The following is a 21,512-nucleotide window of genomic DNA, read 5'->3' as shown; positions in this document are numbered from 1 at the left end:
GTCAGCAGACACATTCCAGCCAATCAGCAGCAGACCCTCCCTCCCAGACCCTCCCACCTCCTAGACAACATACAATTTAGATTAATTCTGACGCTGCATTCTTTTTTTTTTTTTAGACAGAAGTGTGTTAAATTTGAGCATGCTAGGCTGAACGTGCGTATATCATGGCTAGTTGCACTGAGGGTATGAGTATATAGCAGTACGTTGTTGTGAAAGAAGGCTGTCATGTTTAGGGTGTAGCTTGCACATCAGGGGTGGCCTTCTAATTAGGCGGTTTAGGCTGCCGCCTAAGGCCTCGCGCTGGCTGGGGCCTCGCGGCCGCCTAAACCGCCTGTGGGCAGACTGTGACGGAGGACCTGACCGAGGACCTGACACCAGGAGGGGGCCCGGCGGCTTGCCTGGTATGCCGCCTGGTGCGAGGCCCCTCCTGGCTGCCCGGCCAGCCACCGCAGACACTGGTCTGCAGCTCCGCAGTGAGCAGAGCTGCCGACCATGTGTCTCGCGAAAACCGGCCAATCAGAGCGTTGCCGCGGGTTACCACGGCAACGCTCTGATGGTCTCGCGGGATTACATGGTCTGCAGCTCTGCGGAGCAGTGGCCACCGGACCACCAGGGAGCCCACTGGACCACCAGGGAATAAAGGTAGGCTCTCTCACCCCCACCACACTCAGCCTCCCTACCACCCTCCCCACCACCCTCAGCCTCATCACCCTCCCTAGCACCTTCAGCCAGCCTCACCACCCTCCCCACCACCCTCAGCCTCACCACCCTTCCCACCACCCTCAGCCTCATCCTCATCACCCTCCCTACCACCCTCAGCCTCCTCACCCTCCCTACCACCCTCAGCCTCACCACCCTCCCCACCACCCTAAGCCTCCCTACCACCTTCAGCCTCACCACCCTCAGCCTCACCACCCTCAGCCTCCCTACCACCTTCAGCCTCACCACCCTCCCCACCACCTTCAGCCTTACCACCCTCCCTCACCAGACTCTGCATCAACTATGTAATTTTCCATGGGAGTTTTGCCATGGATCCCCCTCCGGCATGCCACAGTCCAGGTGTTAGTCCCCTTGAAACAACTTTTCCATCACTATTGTGGCCAGAAAGAGTCCCTGTGGGTTTTAAAATTCGCCTGCCTATTGAAGTCTATGGCGGTTCGCCCGGATCGCCCGTTTGCGAACATTTGCGGAAGTTCGCGTTCGCCATTCGCAAACGGAAAATTTTATGTTCGCGACATCACTAGTCATTGCTTGTATTGCTTCATTCTACCTAATATACATCATGAAGAAGTAATGGTTGTCCCCATAAGGTGGTGGTGGTTTTTTTTTTTTTTTTTATTCTTTATTTTTCTTGTGCAATAGAATAACAAGCATACAGGGAGTGCAGAATTATTAGGCAAGTTGTATTTTTGAGGATTAATTTTATTATTGAACAACAACCATGTTCTCAATGAACCCAAAAAACTCATTAATATCAAAGCTGAATATTTTTGGAAGTAGTTTTTAGTTTGCTTTTAGTTTTAGCTATTTTAGGGGGATATCTGTGTGTGCAGGTGACTATTACTGTGCATAATTATTAGGCAACTTAACAAAAAACAAATATATACCCATTTCAATTATTTATTTTTACCAGTGAAACCAATATAACATCTCAAAATTCACAAATATACATTTCTGACATTCAAAAACAAAACAAAAACAAATCAGTGACCAATATAGCCACCTTTCTTTGCAAGGACACTCAAAAGCCTGCCATCCATGGATTCTGTCAGTGTTTTGATCTGTTCACCCTCAACATTGCGTGCAGCAGCAACCACAGCCTCCCAGACACTGTTCAGAGAGGTGTACTGTTTTCCCTCCTTGTAAATCTCACATTTGATGATGGACCACAGGTTCTCAATGGGGTTCAGATCAGGTGAACAAGGAGGCCATGTCATTAGATTTTCTTCTTTTATACCCTTTCTTGGATTAATTAAGGGGGGTGTATTAATTAAGGGGGGAGTGAGGATTAATTAAGGGGGGTGTATTAATTAAGGGGGAGTGAGGATTAATTAAGGGGGGTGTATTAATTAAGGGGGAGTGAGGATTAATTAAGGTTGGTGTATTAATTAAGGGTTAAGGGGGTAGTGAGGATTAATTAAGGGGGGTGTATTAATTAAGGGGGAGTGAGGATTAATTAAGGGGGTGTATTAATTATGGGGAGTGAGGATTAATTAAGGGGTGTGTGGATTAATTGAGGGGGGTGTGGATTAATTAAGGGGGGTGTGGATTAATTAAGGGGGGTGTATTAATTAAGGGGGGTGTATTAATTAAGGGGGAGTGAGGATTAATTAAGGGGTGTGTGGATTAATTGAGGGGGGTGTGGATTAATTAAGGGGTGTGTGGATTAATTAAGGGGGGTGTATTAATTAAGGGGGGTGTATTAAGGGGTGTGTGGATTAATTAATGGGGGTGTATTAATTAAGGGGGGTGTGGATTAATTAAAGGGGGCTGTGGATTAAAGAATTAAAGGGGGTTTAAATAATGGGGGTGCAGGGTTTTTTTGATTAAGGGGGTTGCAGTATTCTATTTATTAAGGGAGGATGTGCACTGCAGATTTTTGTTTTTTTGTTAAGGGGGTGTGCAGGGTTTTTATAAGGGGGGTGTGCAGGTTTTTTGTTATTAAGAGGGGTTGTGCACGTTTTTGTTTTTTATTAAGGGGGTGTGCAGGTTTTTTTATTAAGGGGGTGTGCAGGGTTTTTATGTGTAGGGAGTGTATGACATTTATGTGATCGGAGTGCAGGGTTTTTATATGAAGGGCGAGACAAGGGGCTTTGTAGAAAGGGGTAGGGCAGGAGTTTTCTAGAAGGTTCTCACCAGCCCCTTTCTACAAAAGCACTGGTCTTCCCCCTTTTACAAAACTGGCGCATTTTACAAATTTTACAAGCAGTTTACAAATTTGTGCAATAAATATGATTGAAAACATTGAAAAAAATGTGGGTGTTTTCTTACATTTTTATTATGGGGGGGGGGGGTGCCACACTCAGGGTCCGCCCCGGGTTCCAAATGCTCTAGGTACGCCCCTGGGCCTCGGACCTTTTGTCGGAGCTGGGCCATGTCCAGGGCCGGACTGGGAATTAAAAGCAGCCCTGGAAAAAAATATTTACCAGCCCCATAATGCGTTGCGCCAGCATAGTGTGCTCCCCCCTCTGTCTCTTTCTCCCTCCTTTCCCTGTGGCACTCTCCCTCCCCCTCTGTCTCTCTGTTCTCCCCCCTCTGTCTCTTTCTCCCTCCTTTCCCTGTGGCACTCTCCCTCCCCCTCTGTCTCTCTATTCTCCCCCTCGGTCTCTTTCTCCCTCCTTTCCCTATGGTACTCTCCCTCCCCCTCTGTCTCTCTATTCTCCCCCCTCTGTCTCTTTCTCCCTCCTTTCCCTATGGCACTCTCCCTCTCCCTCTGTCTCTCTATTCTCCCCCCTGTCTCTTTCTCCCTCCTTTCCCTGTGGCACTCTCCCTCCCCCTCTGTCTCTTTCTCCCTCCTTTCCCTATGACACTCTCCCTCCCCCTCTGTCTCTCTATTCTCCCCCTCTGTCTCTTTCTCCCTTCTTTCCCTGTGGCACTCTCCCTCCCCCTCTGTCTCTCTATTCTCCCCCCTCTGTCTCTTTCTCCCTCCTTTCCCTGTGGCACTCTCCCTCCCCCTCTGACTCTCTATTCTCCCCCCTCTGTCTCTTTCTCCCTCCTTTCCTTATGGCACTCTCCCTCCCCCTCTGTCTCTCTATTCTCCCCCTCTGTCTCTCTATTCTCCCCCCTCTGTCTTTCTATTCTGCCACTGTCTCTTACCTTCCCTGAACCCTCTACCTTTCTCCCCCCCACCCACCTGAGAGGAGTCAGGGGGGCCGGCCGCGTTCCACGCTGCAGCCTCGCCGGTCCGGCGGCATTTCTAATGCTGGGGGCTGAAGGAGGAGGGAGGAGCATGTCTCTGTACCATCCACCCTCGCGGTTCCTGTGCTGGGAATTGTGGGAACCGCTAGGGAGCATGGTACAGAGACATGCTCCTCCCTCCTCCTTCAGCCCCCAGCATTAGTGACAGGAGTGCCACCGGACCGGCGAGGCTGCCACCCGGTCCGGCGGCTCCAGCATGGAATGCGGCCGCCGGCCGGCCCCCTCAGAGTGTGTGCCACCGGACCGGCCACCTGGTGCCACATACATTTCCAGCGCAGCCCTCAGGTGCCGCGGCCCACCGGGAAATTTCCCGGTATCCCGGTGGGCCAGTCCGGCCCTGGCCATGTCAGCTTAGAGGGTCCATTGGAGTTCCGCGAGGAGCACTCTCATGATCGCCGTCGTTACCGAGGCAGAGTCTGGTGGAGAGATGGAGGGTTTGATGGTCTGCCGCTCCACTGTGCTCCCCTCCCCTGTGTCATTCCCAGGGAATAATCATCTGAGATTTCCGTGTCTGCATCTGAGCAGTCAGACATTTTGGGCTCTACCCCACTCCAGGCCTGGCAGCACAGATCGCTGATATTCATGCCCATATGCGGTTTTTCAGATCTCAGGTTCTTGTTTTTCTTCTCCATGACTTGTGGGTCAGGGATTTGGGTGATTTGCCGGTAGTTTGGGGTGATATATACCCTATTATGCGGTTGTAGAGGTATTCATCAGCTCTGAACTTAAGTGACATGCGGCCGCTCGGTTCAATGGCTTGGCTCCGCCCCTCGGTGGTGTTTTTTTTTTTTGCATTTTATGCAATTTATATGTTACTGGATAAACCTGAGAATACCTGGGAAGGATAACATTTGAGAGCTTTATTGGGATTTAAAAACCTACTCACAGCTTTTTGTGTAATTAAATATATAAATCCAAAAACACAAACACGGGGGCGGGGCCCGATCGCCATGCTGACCGGTCGCAGGCCGGAGAGGCTCCGGACTACTTTGGTCCCCAATGGCACAAAACTCTACCATCACCGAAATCTGAGGGACCGGAGGCCGTCATGAGCACCCAGGCAGAAGCTGGATCCACCGCAGTCCCTGAGACCGGGAGTTCCGGAGCCCCCAGGGAGCAATATGGGACTTGGGGGCCTGCGGCCTACGGGGGGTGGAGAGCGGGACGGACGGCCGCCGTCCTGCTTGCGAACCTGGCCACCCTGTGACGGCCTTGGGATGCGCCTCGAGGGCCTCGCCTCCCCCCCCATGGACCGGGGGGGTTATCCCGGTCCCCAGCGGAGGGTCACACCGCCCTACAAAGCCATGCGCTAGGAGCCAGGGCACTAAAATGGCGGCGCTGCGGTCCGCAATGGTCGCAGCAACCTCGCCTGTATACAGACGGAACCACTGTGCCGAGCATCACCCCTACCCAAACAATCCTGCCTTCCGACTGCATGGCGGGCGGGTTGGGGCTGGAGGTGGAGAGTATCGCCGGCAGGAGGGGCCCTCAGAAGCTCCACTCACTCACCCACTCTGTGCCCCTGTGGTCGGGTCTGAAAAGGACCGATCGAGGAGGCTCACCAGCGATTAACCTGCTGACCCGGGCCGACACCACAGCCACAACGCCCATCGACTACCCTCAAGGCCCGCACACACCTAGACACCGCTAACCGAGGCACGAACTAACGCCATGCAACTCTGTGACACTACTAAACCGCAGAACCTGCAGCACTCTGTGAACTGTGACAAACATAGGGACAGAACTATACACAGTGACTTTACTGGCAAGCAGTATACCGTACCAGACGGAATCGGCTAGGCTAACTTGCGGGACTGATACTGGTCTGGATGCTCTCCTCAACGACCTGGTTTGCTAATTTAGCCCTTAAATGTCACACATCGAAGCTTGAATGTCATGACCGTGTGTATTATGTTCTCCTACACCTTGCTAACCCCTGCTACTGAGATTAACACAATAAGAGAATAGCAATGAGGATAGCTAGGGTCAGTTTAACAATCTTGCCTCTTCCCTAGACTAAATCTGAATAATGCTATTTGAATACCACTATCTGATCCCCCTTATTGATATTGCTTAGTGTGGAAATTAATCCCACAGGATTCCATTCACAGTTAATGTAGTGCATTCACAGAATAGCTGACTAGTCTGACACAACTGGCTTCTGCCATATGATGAGATCTCTCATACTACTGAATGTATCTACTATGTCCATGACTTGTTAACCTAACAACGACTGCTAAATGGTGATATGTGTACCGCAGTGAATGCTTAAGTCATAGCCTGTATGCCACGAAACTTTAACGGGCACTGTTTTTGATTGTATAGCTACCGCTTTATCCACGCCTACCACAGTCTACCTTACGCTAATGTTACCAAACGATAAAAGGAGTCATTAAGGCTCACCAGCTTGATTTTGTTATCACTATACAAAAAATATGTGCATACCTTCTAAATGCTGCATAACAGTATACACTCTTGTATGTTCACGTTGTCTAAAAATGCTGTTGTGGCATCAATGTCTTGCGATTGTTACACATGCACAACAAAAATAAAGAATTAAAAAAAAAAAACAACACAAACACAAATTATTCAGGCCAGTGGCAGAACTACCGCGGTCGCAGGGGTCGCAGCTGCGACCAGGCCTGTCACTCCAGGGGGCCCAGCTGCCCTGCGATCGCGCTGCCCAGCTGGTCATGTTACGCGGCCCCGGCCCGCGCAGTATAACTGCTGTTAGGGCAAACCGATGCCAATGAATTTCCAGGGGGCCTGGTCAACCCTGTGATGATGCCAGAGCTGGGTGGAAGTGACTGTACTGGTCACTTCCTCACAGAAATCATCATGCAAGGGAGGAGTAAGGAGAGGAGAGAGTCGAAGTGGGAACTCTGAATCCCATCAGCCTGAGCCACTGGACCCCAAGGAAAGTCACCCTCCTGTACCTAAAAGGTAGGAAACAGGAGGGTGACTAAGTCATTTTGCATCAGTGTGTGTTTGTGTATGTGTCTCTGTATGTGTGTGTGTTTGTGTATGTGTGTCTGTATGTATGTGTCTCTGTATGTGTGTGTGTGTATGTGTGTTTGTATGTATGTGTGTGTGTATATGCGTGTGTCTGTATTTATGTGTGTGTGTGTGTGTGTCTGTATGTATATGTGCCTGTACGTGTGTGTCATCTGTGTGTATGTGTGTGTGTCTCTGTATGTGTCTGCATGTGTATCTCTTTGTCTACATGTGTGTGGGGGGGACATATGGGAGGGGGGGTTACGTGTATGTATGTATGTATCTATCTGTTTCTGCCCTCTTAAAAGTTTGCAATGACATAAAAACCGGCATGGAACAAGGAGACCTAACTGTAGCTATTTTCCTTGATTTTGCAAAGGCCTTTGATGCAGTAGACCACGACATTCTACTGCACAAACTCAAAAACTCAGATATTGGTGATTGTCCGCTAACCTGGTTTAGATCATATGTATCGGATCACTCACAATATGTGTCCATTTCTGACAGCGACTCTCTCCCAGTCACGTGTGGTGTTCCCCAAGGCTCCATACTCGGCCCCCTGCTATTCACATTATTTATAAATGATCTGCCTAATGTCTGCAAATCCTCAAATGTACACATGTATGCAGACGACACAGTAATCTATGCAAGCAAATCGAATCTACCGCATCTTGAGGCTGTGCTCCAAGACCAGTTTACAGAGGTAGAAAAGTGGATTGCAAAAAACAAACTCTTCCTAAACACTGATAAGACTGTCACAATGATCTTCGGAACAGTACCTAAATTACACAAAATACACAATCCCCACCTATCCATCAAAACAAATTCAAATAGCACACTGACCGCAGTCCACTCTTTCAAATACTTGGGTATGTTGTTAGACCCCAATCTATCTTTTGGCCTGTACATGGAAAAACTTGCATCTAAACTTTATCCAAAACTAGGTGCCCTGTACAGAAACAAATCCTGCCTAAGCCCTACAGTAAAGGAAAAGATTGTACCGCAAATGCTGAAGCCAATCATTGATTATGGGGATGTAGCATATGCACCTGCACCGCAAACCCACCTTAATAAACTTAATACATTGTACAACTCGTTCTGCCGATTTGTGCTACGATGTAATTACAGGACCCACCATTGTGACATGCTAAAAGAACTAAACTGGCTGTCGCTGGAATCCAGATGCACCCTTCATCTTTCCAGCCTTGTGTTTAAGAAACTCCCACCCTGAGCAGAATGCTCTCCCCGGCTGTTCCCACCTCCTATAACTTCCAATCCAATACCAGCACTTTATTACCAGTCACGTTTACATAGATTGAAATGGAGCTCAACTGCAGATTTCTTGGATTTAGATGTAGAATTAGATTTATAGAGAGTAATATAGGAACTGACAATTCAATATAAGAAATACGGTTACTGTATCTTTAATTATTTCGGTTGAAGGAGAATATAGGTTTTAAGCTAGCAGGATACGTTATCAGCTGGAGCCTGAAAGTTTAGTGGGCAGGTTACAGCAGAATTGATTGGAGCAGACCTAAGGATGAGTGCTCAGGAGTCTTTGAGAGGAAAAGTTCGTATAACAGAGGGTACGAATAACTTAGCTTCCTGAGGTTGAAGTTTGGTTCCAGAGTTCCCTTCCAGGGAGGTTCTTTGGGGAGACAGGACGAGAGGAGTCAGATACAAGCCGTGGTCGAGGAGAGGAGAAGGCGGTTAGACGAGTTACAGTCCGATTCGGTACACAGGTAAGTTGTAGAGAGAGAATTTCAGCCGGTTAAGTTCCGTGGTACGCCGTTCATTAATCCAGCGTCTTGTGTTTGGTGCGGTCGCATTATGTAGCGTGATGAGACCGCGTCAGAGAGGGGGTGTGGCTAAACTCAGTCAACCCGGAAGAGACAGGAATTACTGGTAACGGGCATGACAGTCTAGCTCAATACAAATAGAAAGCAGCCCGATCCTCCTTCTCCTACAGAGCGCCGCAATTGTGGAACGACCTCCCGCACACATTAAAATCTTCCCCAGGCCTAAAATCCTTTAAGAGATCCCTCTCTACATTCCTCAAAACAGAATGCACGTGTCATGATTGATTATATATTTCCTACCTGTTCTATGTTAAATTTTGTATATATTGTGTATTAATATTGTTTTTGTATTTTATTGTAACCTATTCTATCAATGCAATGTTTTGTGGAACCTGCATGTATATCAGGTGGGGGGAAATGAGGGGAGAACGTATGGTAGGGGGGTAGAAATATGGGGGGGGGGGGGGGGCATGGTTTCTAATTATGCCTCTTATTCAGGCGCTTTAGTACTGTGGAACTCTGTGATGCACAAACCAGACTTTGAACTGCTAGAAAAGATGGGCTTCATAGTAGGAATGAAGGACATAGGGACTTGAGAGCAAAATAGGGACACTTGGGAGATATTTATATTGGAGGTTCACAACCTTTTAGGGTTAGGTAACTTTTCACAGTTAAACCCCTTTGTTTACAGACCCTAGCTATACCTTCCCTGGCTCTAACTAACACAGCTTCCCTACACACATAAAATAAAAAGTGTTTTTTTAGCTTCCCTTATTGCACAGTATGTTTAATTTAGAATGTCTTGTCTCCTGTTCTGCTAGTTGCCTGCTACAGCCTTCATCAGCTTCCTGCGTGTGATTAAAATTCAATCATCTCCTTAAAGACATTACGACATTCCATGCTGACCTCAAACTGTGGGCTGTAATGCTAATAGGACAGTGTGAAACATCCTTTAATTTTGGTGCAAGTAACGTTAAATTGATACCAGGGATCCACTGTCAACTAAAGCTGTATTTAGTGGCTCCAGACTGACCGGTGAGCTGTGTGCAGTATTTAAAATGAGTGTTGCAAAAAGCCTTTAAATCCATTCAAATCACTGTGACTAAACAGTTGCATTCAGCCATGGTGATTATCTTGGAGTTCTAGAGGATTCCATGGTTCTTTGTGATAAAGAGAGATCCCTGGAGCATGAAAAAACCCTGAACGGATTGCACTGCATGCCCCCCTTTTGATAAGTGATTGGCGCTGAGCTGGGATCACTATGTGATCAGCAGGGACAGCATGAGAGGGAGATCTCTTTCTCATGGAGCAATCAAACAGTACAGAGTGCTTAGAGAGCACTTTGGGAAATCCCTCTGCTGATATCAGTACCAACACTAGGGAGAGAATTAATGCCGGGTTAAAGATAGGGTTAATGTTAGGAATAAGATTAGGGTAGGGTAGGGTTAGAGGTAATGTAAGCATAGGGTTAGAGTAGTTTTCATTGTAGCATTAACTACCAAAACTTTATTTAGATCCTACACATATTAGGTATTTAACAATTTACTGATATGTAAATCTATTTTGATTTCTTTTTTTGTTGCGCTTTATGTATGAAAAATATTATAACCAAAACCAAAAATTTTTTTCCAAAATGTTTCCCCTCCAATTGTTAACATGCATACAAAAGGCTGGACAAGTTGGACTGACAGCCGTTGGATCATAATTAGTGGCGGAAACTAGAGAATTTTTTTGGGGCCCCCGTATCGCAAAGATGGAAAAAAAGGTAGATTCCTGTGTATATAAGTCCTACAATGCTTTGCCAGTTGGGGATCTACCATTTGCTCATCCTTGCAGGGTTGTACTTAACACTGAGCTTAAAGTGGTCCTAAGTACATGCCACCCGATGGGCCCCCTGAGCCGACAGGCCCTGGTGCAGATGTTCCACCACTGATCATAATACAGTGTAGAAAGAGTGTTTAACCCCTTCCCAACCTTGGACATATCAGGTTAGTCCAACAAAAAATGGTCCTTAAGGACGTCCGCGGGGAATTAGAGCGCCTCAAATCGATCATGATCGCTTCCAGCAGCCCTGATGGTATTGCAGCGATGCCTCGATGTCGAGGCATTGTGCAATACCCCCCACTGCTGGGCCGCCGGGTGATCACTCCCCTGGAGCCATCAGGCAGCTTCTGTGCTCTGCCTGTGCTGAGTGCCTCAAAGGGGTCGAGGCACTCAGTGAAATAAATAATAATAAAATTTTTTAAAAAATCTCCCTCCCACTCCCTCTCCATTGTACTTACTGATCGCCGCCGTTTCCCTACCGGCGATCGGTGTTCTTCTTCTATTGGGGACTGTCTGACAGCCCAGACAGTCCACCCTCTGCAAAAAAGGACCCCAGGAGCCATGTGATTGCTGTGACCAGCAGTCCCCATGCTGGTGAAAAAAGTAAAAAATAAATAAATGTGTGTAAAACAATAAATCTTATATATAATGTACATATATTAATATAAAAATACAGTTAGAGTAAAATTACACACGCGTATATTAATTTAAAAAAATAAATAATAATTAAAAATTAATTAGCATTTTTAAAAATAATAATAAAAAACAAATTATATATGTAATTTTATTCTAACTGTATTTTGATATTAATATATATATATATATATATATATATAATATATATATATATTTACATCAAAATACACTTAGAATGAAATTATATATATATATATATATATGTATACATAAATAAATAAAAATAAAACAAAATATACATATGTCCATATACATAATTACATAAATAATTTCATAAATATACACTTATACTTCAAATATATAAATATGTATATATATATATATATATATATATTTAAATTCTACGTGCATATTTATGTAATATTTTTACATAATTAAGTAATTCTATTGATTGCAATTTGGGGGACCTGCCTGACAACCCAAGCCGAAAGTCCAGAGAATTTAATCTGCTAGCACTATATTTAACATTGTAACTTTTCAAGAAAAAAACCTGTATATAGGGGGTACTGTTTTACTCAGTAGACTTCGCTGAACACAAATATTAGTGTTTCAAAATAGTAAAACATATCACAGCGATGATATTGTCAGTGAAAGTGAACTTTTTTGCATTTTTCACACACAAACGGCCCTTTCACTAATGATATCATTTTTGTAATATGTTTTACTGTTTTGAAACACTAAAATTTGAGTATAACAGTACCCCCCATGTACAGGTTTTATAGTGTTTTTGAAAGTTACAGGGTCACATATAAGGCCGTTTTTTCACATAGAAATCTGTCAGATTGTTTATATTGCCTTTGAGAGCGCTTGGTAATCCAGGAATGAGAATTACCCCCATGGTGGCATACCATTTGCAAAAAAATTGAGTATGTTCAGTCTAACTGGCCAAAGTTAGCGTTCATAATAGTTTTTTGCATTTTTAACACACAAACAAATATAAATGCTAGCTTTGGCCAGTGTTTGTGACTAAGTGGCAAGTAAAAAAGACTGGACATACCCCAAATTGAATACCCTGGGTTGTCTACTTTTCAAAAATATATGGTTTGATAGGAGTAAATTGTAAATATATGGTTTGATAGGAGTAAATTGGCCTGCTTCAAAAATGTCCCAAATAAGACGTGGGTACATGATGACCAACTGTGAAAATTCCAAGTTGGAAAACTGGAATGCGCACCCTCCAAAAAGGTATTTTAGCCCCCAGAGAACCCGACACACCTATACATAGGTGGTATCACTGTACTCAGGAGATGTTGCTGAACACATATTTGGGTGTTCTTTTGCAGTAACCCTTAGAGTTCTCAGTACATGTGTTCTTAAATTGCTATCTGTGCAAAAAAATCACCAATTATTATTATTATTTTTAAATTTGGCATAGATTGATGGTTGCATGAAAAGAGTCGAAATACCCCAAGTTTAATATCTTAGGTTGTCTTTTTAAAAATATATATACATATGAAGGGTTATTCAGGGATTCCTGACAGATATCATTGTTACAATGTAACTTTGGAAATAGCAAAGTGCTACTTGTACTTATAGCCCTATAACTTTCCAAAAAAGCTGAGAACATGTTAACATTGGGCATTTCTAAACTCAGGACAAAATTTAGAAACTATTTAGCATGAGTGTTTTTGGCGGTTGTAGATGCGTAACAGATTTTGGGGGTCAAAGTTCGAAAAGGTGTGGTTTTATTTAAAATTTTCATCATATTTTATACATTTTTTTATAGTAAATTATATGTGTAACGGATTGCTTGGCACCCCGACTGGGTACCTTCCATTGACGGATGCTCCTAGTGTGTCTCGAGGGCTCCAGGCACTCCACTTGACACCATAACCACCGCAGACCCCACGAACCGCCGCAGCTTGGTTGGGGTCTCGACGCCTTCCTCCTACTCTGGGCCCAAGACCAGGGACCAGCTTCCAGTAGGCAGACCTCTCCTAAATCCAGAGAGCAGGAACAGGAACAAGCTCTTACAAGAGCTTACTCTGGGGAGTATAGTGATTATAGCAATCCCCAGAGTGTAGGTAGTTCTCCAATCCCCCAAACATGAAGGGTAGAACAAGTCTGTTTAATGAGCACAAAGTCATTTCTTTTATACACATTTTCCCCACAAGGTTGCCACCCACGTGGAACTTGTGGAGCACAGGACACAAAGGACACAAACAAATCAACACAGTATTGTACAGTTAGACAGTCCGAGCTAATGTACACAAACCCTCCCCTCTGCCTGTGATACAATTACCAAACACAATGGACTAACTCAATTACCACAGGCAGAAAATATTAATTTTTATCCAAAGTCCAGAAACACCCCAAAACAACAACATATCCCCATATCCTACATCCCTGGATAGCCTGGATAGCCCTGATCTGGGTGAACAACATATCCAAAAATCACCCAGATCAGAGCAGGGGTTCAAACGTTTTATAGAAGTCACATTTAACCGACCGCAAGCATGGCTATCTTCTCCTCTATCCTGGAGATAATTGGCTTAAGTGGCTGTGGTAACTTAATTATCTCCAGGTACAGGAAATATCTCTAAATCCAGAAACTGTTACAAAAACCACATAAAAATACATAACTCATATAATACAATGTTTAACCTATATGTGCACCATATCCCCAGATAGATTGGATATTATAAAAGAAGGTATAATATCTCACATCACAATGTGGCTGACAGACAAGTTCCAAATGTCTAGATCTATATGAATCTGGAAGTAAAGATTTTCCAGAATGGCTTAAGTGGTATTTTACAGACTTGAACAGTTTTTTAATGAAAGAATGACCATCAAATAAAACGGGCAATAACAGACCTTAAGAAAGGCCTTTTCATAGACTGAACTTTAAATGCATAGCTAGTTGAATAAGGTAGATCTCCTGGGTATTCTTTCTCCTCCATTCCTTGTTCTGTGACTTTCAGATTTATAGATATCAGGGGCATTGAGCCACCATTATCAGAAGTTGGAACTCCTGCAGAGGATTTTCCACAATTTTGACTGTTAAAATGAGAATTTTTAAGCTTTGAAGAATTGTATCATATTGCGAGACCTTCTAGCGCGTGAAATACTTTGTGATTAAATTGAATGTGGAGCATTGGCACCATGGGACTTATTTTATTAGGGGTGAAAACACAACTCCTGGTATATTTTTAAATTCCATAATGAATATTATCTGAAATGTGGGAGTAAGAGGAGATTATGCAGGAATAACCATAGAGACACAGGATATTCCGTGCAGTATTAAGCATAGATCCTTGGAAGAGTGATCAGGAAAGAAGAGATTATAAGGACATGTTACTGATCTAAATGACAAAAGATATGAGCAAATTGATCTAGAGAGTGTGACCAATGTCTGTAGATTGGAGGCGGGAGAAAGTATATACATAACAGCATTGGATTTAAGACTATTCTCAGACACATGTTCTGTTAATCCTATACATTCAAGAAGTGGACCAAAATGTTTGTATTAGGAACTTCAATAAATACAAAAATATTCTCATACCTTAAAACCGACTTTTTCTTTACACTTCTGCACATTGAAAATTTGTCCCCAAAGATATAGTTTTTTTGGATGAATTTCAATGAATTTCGCCCATGTGAAAATATATTTACAGCTATATCCTTCAGAGGTACACTTCATATTCTAAGTGAGGCTAATTACTTAAAATATAAACATCTGGGTACATTCTTACAGTTTCTTGTGGCTTGGGAGCAACAATTCTGTTGAAACTCTTCAAAGACACATTTGAGAAAACATTTCAAGTTTGGTATAAAAAATAAATTGGATCTTTTGATTGTTTTTGATGACACTGAACAGGGAATTAAATTATGTGTCATTTTTTAGAAGATATTATTTGTGGCATTTTCCCAGTCACTATCTACACTAATCCATGCCAAGGATATTACAAATCCACATTAGAGTATGTTTCAATAAATAATGATAATTGGAAAAAAAAAAAATTATATTGATGTCTCCATTATTCTAACATGTCGTTTCTAAATAAATCTGTATCTGCTAATGTATATAATTCCATATCAATAAAAGAACAACAAACAAACAATGAATTAATATCTTTTATTTACATGAAATACACTTTTACAAGCTGGACATCTCACAAGTTGATCTCTAACAATGCTTAATGAACAAAATACTTTGATTATTGGAGTAAAGTCTATCTGTGTGGATATCAACAATTCTAATAATGAAAGATCCAATCCATATTCTTCAATCAATCTTAATAAGGAATCGAAAGTTTAGTTTATCACATCATATTTCTTTCTCAAAGGTATAATTGTAAACGTGATGGTTATGCCCTAAAAGTGGTTATATCATTTTTACAGATTTAGATCTCCACAAGAGCAGTTACAGGTCATAGCCAAATATATTTCTGAGATTTTTATATAAAACACCCAGGCTAAGCACATTCACTTCACCATACAAGATTTGCTTCTCTAATCTCCCGGCCTTTCTTTCTTTCCCCAAAAATCTTCTCCTGTTCCCCCCTCCCATCCCCCCTCTTAGGCCTGTATCCCACTCTCAACCATAGTTTTATCGAATCCATTCATGTCACCCACAACATCAAATCATATATGTTTCATTCTCTCTCCATTGCTGGGTTTGATCTGCTCCTTTCTTTCGACCCTTTTTATTTTTTTTATTTTGGGTTTTCTGATATGCTATAGGTTCTGAAGAGACTTTTCACCACAATATTACTTCTCTGTGATATACTGGCAATAGCTCAGACAGTGGACGCCAGGATCTACGACCCAGGCCAAGGGATAGTGCTTCATATAGGTGAACAGGTACGTGGCATCTTGAAATTTTGTAGATCCAGATTACAAATATATTAATATATTTTGGTTGGTTGTTTTTTGTTGAGGTTTTTTTTTTTTTTTTTTTTTTAAGGCCATTTTCTAAGCAATTCTGTTTGTCTTAGAAGTTAAGTGAATCCCCTGTTTTCATGAGAACTCTAACATGACATTGGTCCTGAAAGAGGTTACACCTGTGTGTGCCAGGTGGGGGATCAGTGCTTCCCTCAATCCTATGGCACTTAGATAATAAACAAAATATTTACATTTCCAAATACATTTTCATTTTTTTCACCTCAAAACACATTTTTAACATTCACATAAAATAACCAGGTAAAGTAAGTAAGTAAATGAATTAGTAATACTCACTGCTCTTCAACCAGCTGTCTTTGATACTCCTCATATTCCTCCCGACTCATTCCTTGGGCAGCAGCTGGATCCGAACCTTCGCTTTCCTCTTTCTTCTCTTCACTCGAACCTCCCAGACCAAAACTCTTCAACTGACTACCCACCATGCTTTTCAACAGGAAAGACATGGTTCTCTCTATCTCCAAAACATAAAACCAAACAAAATAAATGTATATAAAAGCAAAATTCAACCTGGCAGAAAAATCCGGCCAGGAGAAACTTCGTGAAGCGGTATCAGCTGGTCAAGGACACACTGTCACTGAAAACTATACGCCAAAAATGGTTTGTCAGCCATAATCTGGATTAGAGTGTGAACTGTTTAGTATAGTAGGGCAGATGGTTCAGATTACTTCAAAAAATCATTAGATGCAGCTGCCTACTTTCCATAATAACAACCTAAGCTAATTTCCAAGCATTGCAACCAATACATTTTCATTTACAACCCATTTTATATTAACAGAACAACAAGATCGTATGCTAAATAGATTACTGAGATGTAATTTACACAGATATTTATTGTTTCTGTAATGAAAGGTTGCTGTGTCGTGATCATGCAGTGTATATCGGGAATACACAAATCTGTCCCAGATTTGTGGGCCTTTGCATTCATTCTGTAGGAACCTGTGGTGCAATCTGTGCAATGTGGATATTGTTTTCATAGAACTATTTTGATTTTTGCATTATGGGAACAGGCTGGGTTGGTAAATATGTAATTCAGCGGGTGAGGAGGACTTGATTGTTTGTCGATATGTGACTGGGTGTGTGACTAGATGAATATGAATGGGTGAATGAATGTGACTGAGTTGGCATACATATGCAATTCAGGGAGTGGGGTGGGTGTGACTGTAAGGGTGTGGTAGGGTGAATGTGATTAGATGGGTGTATGTGACTGTATGGGTGTGGCAGTGTGATGTTACTAGGTGGGTGTATTTATTATTATTATTATCGCCATTTATATAGCGTCAATAGATTCCATAGCGCTTTACAATATTATGAGAGGGGGGTTTAACTATAAATAGGACAATTACAAGAAAACTTACAGGAACGATAGGTTGAAGAGGACCCTGCTCAAACGAGCTTACAGTCTATAGGAGGTGGGGTGTAAAACACATTAGGACAGGAAATAGCAATCACATAAAGTGGGAGAGAAGCAGAGCTGGAGGAGAGAGTAGAGTGCTGCTCTTTAGGAGAGAGCAAGAGACAGGTATGTGAGGTAGAGGTTACTCTGGGAGGCCATAAGCTTTCCTAAAGCGATGGGTTTTAAGGCACTTCTTAAATGATTGAAGACTAGGGGAGAGTCTGATGGCGGTAGGCAGGCTGTTCCATAGGAAGGGAGCCACCCCCGAGAAGTCCTGCAAGCGTGAGGACGAGGATGTGAAGCGTGACCAGGAGAAGGTCACGGGCAGAGCGGAGAGACCGAGAAGGGACATGCCTATCGATTTGTGAGGAGATATAAGAGGGACTAGAATTGTTTAGTGCTTTATAGGTGTGAATTAGTACCTTGAATTGACTTCTATAGGATACAGAAAACCAATGTAAGGACAGTGGTGGATCCAGGGGGGGGGGGCAACGGGGGAAATTGCGCCCCCCAAAAGTCAATGCTCTCTCCTGCAGGGCCGGTGCTATCCAAGCGCCGGCCCTGCTAAGTGCCTTCACGGACTGGAGGGGATACCAGAGATCTCCCTGACTGGTCCACAGGCACATTGCTGGTAGCCGGGAGAGGAGACCCAGGAGCTCAGCCTGCAGCTCCACCGGGTCTCCTCTCACGAGCACGGAGCGTTGCCGCTGTTACCATGGAAACACTCCGTTCTCGCGAGAGTGAACTCTAGCCCAAGAGCTGCAAGCTAGAGTTCACTCCCCACTAGAACCGCCAGGCAGTTCTAGTGCTCTGGCAGTCCTCGGACCCTCTTTCTTTCTCTGCACACATAGATAGCGAATATCGCTATGTGTGCAGCCGCAGGCCCCCGGCTCCCTGTTACCAGCACACAGCTTCTCCTCTTCTCGCTTCTAATAACTCTCGCCATGGCAACGCTCCACGGGTCTCGCGAGAGTTATTGGAGGCATTGAGCTGAAAGTGAAAAAGATGTGTGCTGGGCCCCCCTCTGCGGTAACTGGGGGCCGGGGGCCCCTTCATGCCACCGGACCACCAAGGATGGAATCTCCCCCCCTCCCTGGACACAGGTAAGAAGCAGGGAGGGGGGAGAAACATTTAATTAAGTTAATATACAATTATAAAATTAATGTAAAAATGCCACTTTCCCCACCCCTCCCCCTCCACAGATTGCACATTTACACACACACACACACACACACACACACACACTGCATCCACTACACTGACACACACTGCATCCACTACACTGACACACACTGCATCCACTACACTGACACACACTGCATCCACTACACTGACACACACTGCATCCACTACACTGACACACACACACTGCATCCACTACACTGACACACACTGCATCCACTACACTGACACACACACACTGCATCCACTACACTGACACACACTGCATACACTACACTGACACACACTCTGCATTCACTACACTGACACACACTGCATACACTACACTGACACACTGCATACACTACACTGACACACTGCATACACTACACTGACACACACTCTGCATACACTACACTGACACACACACTGCATACACTACACTGACACACACACACTGCATTCACTACACTGACACACACACTGCATACACTACACTGACACACACACTGCATTCACTACACTGACACCCACTCTGCATTCACTACACTGACACACTCTGCATTCACTACACTGACACACACACTGCATACACTACACTGACACACACACTGCATTCACTACACTGACACACACACTGCATTCATAACACTGACACACATTCTGCATTCACTACACTGACACACACTCTGCATTCACTACACTGACACACACTCTGCATACACTACACTGACACACACACTGCATACACTAATACAACACACTCTGCATACACTACCCTGACACACACTCTGCATACACTAGTACAACACACACTCTGCATTCACTACACACTAACACACTCTCTGCATTCACTACACTAACACACACACACTCTGCATTCACTACACATTGACACACACTCTGCATTCACTGCACTAACACACACACTACATTCATTACACTGACACACACTCTGCATTCACTACACACTAACACACACTGAATTCACTACACTAACACACTGCATTCATTACACACTTACACACACTACATTCACTACACTGACACACAATCTGCATTAACTATACACACAGCATCCACTACACAAACATCCTGTATTCACAGTACACACACTACATCCACCACACATTGAAACACTCTGCATTCAATATACACAGACACTGCGTCTAATACACACCCTACATCCACTACAGACACTGCATTTACTAAACACAATGCATCTAGTACACACAAACTACATCACTGTACACACACTACATCCACTACTCAAGCACACTCTGCATTCAGTATACACACTGCATCCGCTACACAAACACACACTCTGCATTCACTGCACAAACAGTATCTAATACACACAAACACTACATCCATTACACACATTTCACTTCCACTATACACACCACATTCAGTCCCGCATCATTGTCAGCGGAATAGGTAGGGCGTGGGCGGGCCCAGGGGCCCCAGACCTTGTGCTTTGTCAGGGGCCCCAAAATTTCTGATGGCGGCCCTGCCGCCAGGGATTCATCTCGAGGACCACCAGGGATTGGAAATAATATCCCCCCTCCCAGGCAAAGGTAAGAAGGGAGGTGGGATATAAAGAATATTTTTTTATTAAAAAATAAATAAATACACATTTGTTTAAAACTGCCCCTTCCTTCAGATACACACTCACTGCCCCCACAACCCACCATATACACACTGCCCCCATATACGCACAGCCCCACCACACACACTGCCCCCACAGCCCCCCATATACACACTTCCCCAACATACACACATTGCCCCCACTGCACCCACATACACCCACTTCTCCTCCATACACACACTGCCCCCACTGTACCCGCATACACACACTTCTCCCCCATCCACACTGCACCCCTGCACACACACTTCTCCCCCATACAAATAGACTTCTCCCCCATACAAAAACTGCACCCCCCCACACTTCTCCCCCCCATACACACTACACCCACATACACACCGTTTCCCCCCACACAAACACTGCACCCCTATACACACAGTGCTCCCCCATACACACAGTGCTCCTCCACACAAACACTGCACCCCCACACAATTCTCCCCATACACACACTGCACCCCCATACACACACTTCTCCAACTGCACTCTCACACACACACTGCCCCCACTACACCCTCATACACACACTGGCCCCATACACACACAGTGCTCCCACTGCACCCCACATATACACACTGCACTCCTATGCACACACTACACCCCTCACACAAACACACGCTGACCCTCTTACAAACAGTGCTCCCACTGCACCCCCATACACACTCGAACTCTCTCTAAGGTATCAATATCCTTCTGAAGATATGGTCTCCAGTACTGTGTACAAAACTCCAAGTGAGGTCTCACCAGTGTTCTGTACAATGGCATGAGCACTTCCCTCTTTCTACTGCTAATACCTCTCCCTATACAACCAAGCATTCTGCTAGTATTTCCTGCTGCTCTATTACATTGTCTGCCTACCTTTAAGTCATCAGAAATAATCACCCCTAAATCCCTTTCCTCAGATGTTGAGGTTAGGACTCTATCAAATATTCTGTACTCTGCCCTTGGGTTTTTACGTCCAAGATGCATTATCTTGCACTTACCCACATTAAATGTCAGTTAAATGTAATGTGCATGCGGCACAAGAAGAGTAGGTTTGTGAAGGTGTAGGGAGCTGGAGTGTGCATGTTGTGTAGGTAGAGAGAGTTAATGAAGTGATACCGGAGAAACTGACGGAAGCGAAGCACAGAGAGATGGACACAGGTTTCTTCAGGAAGGAAGAGATTCTTTATTGGATCAC

The 21,512-nt window shown here is 44.2% G+C and overlaps 1 protein-coding gene across 1 annotated transcript in view; it reads right to left on the bottom strand.

The window, feature by feature from the left end:
- CPLX4 (complexin 4) overlaps positions 1 to 16,695 on the bottom strand; it is a 33,380-nt gene extending 16,685 nt beyond the window's left edge. Inside the window, exon 1 of the mRNA XM_063456829.1 lies at positions 16,413 to 16,695. Coding sequence (XP_063312899.1) covers positions 16,413 to 16,579 — 167 coding nt within the window. The 5' untranslated portion in view covers positions 16,580 to 16,695. The remainder of the gene's footprint in view (positions 1 to 16,412) is intronic.
- Positions 16,696 to 21,512: the final 4,817 nt, after the last annotated feature.

Source organism: Pelobates fuscus, chromosome 5 (genome assembly GCF_036172605.1).
Source record: "Pelobates fuscus isolate aPelFus1 chromosome 5, aPelFus1.pri, whole genome shotgun sequence".
Taxonomy (NCBI): Eukaryota; Metazoa; Chordata; class Amphibia; order Anura; family Pelobatidae; genus Pelobates; species Pelobates fuscus.
Note: the sequence above shows the minus strand (reverse complement) of the source record. Positions and strands in the feature narration are given on the sequence as shown.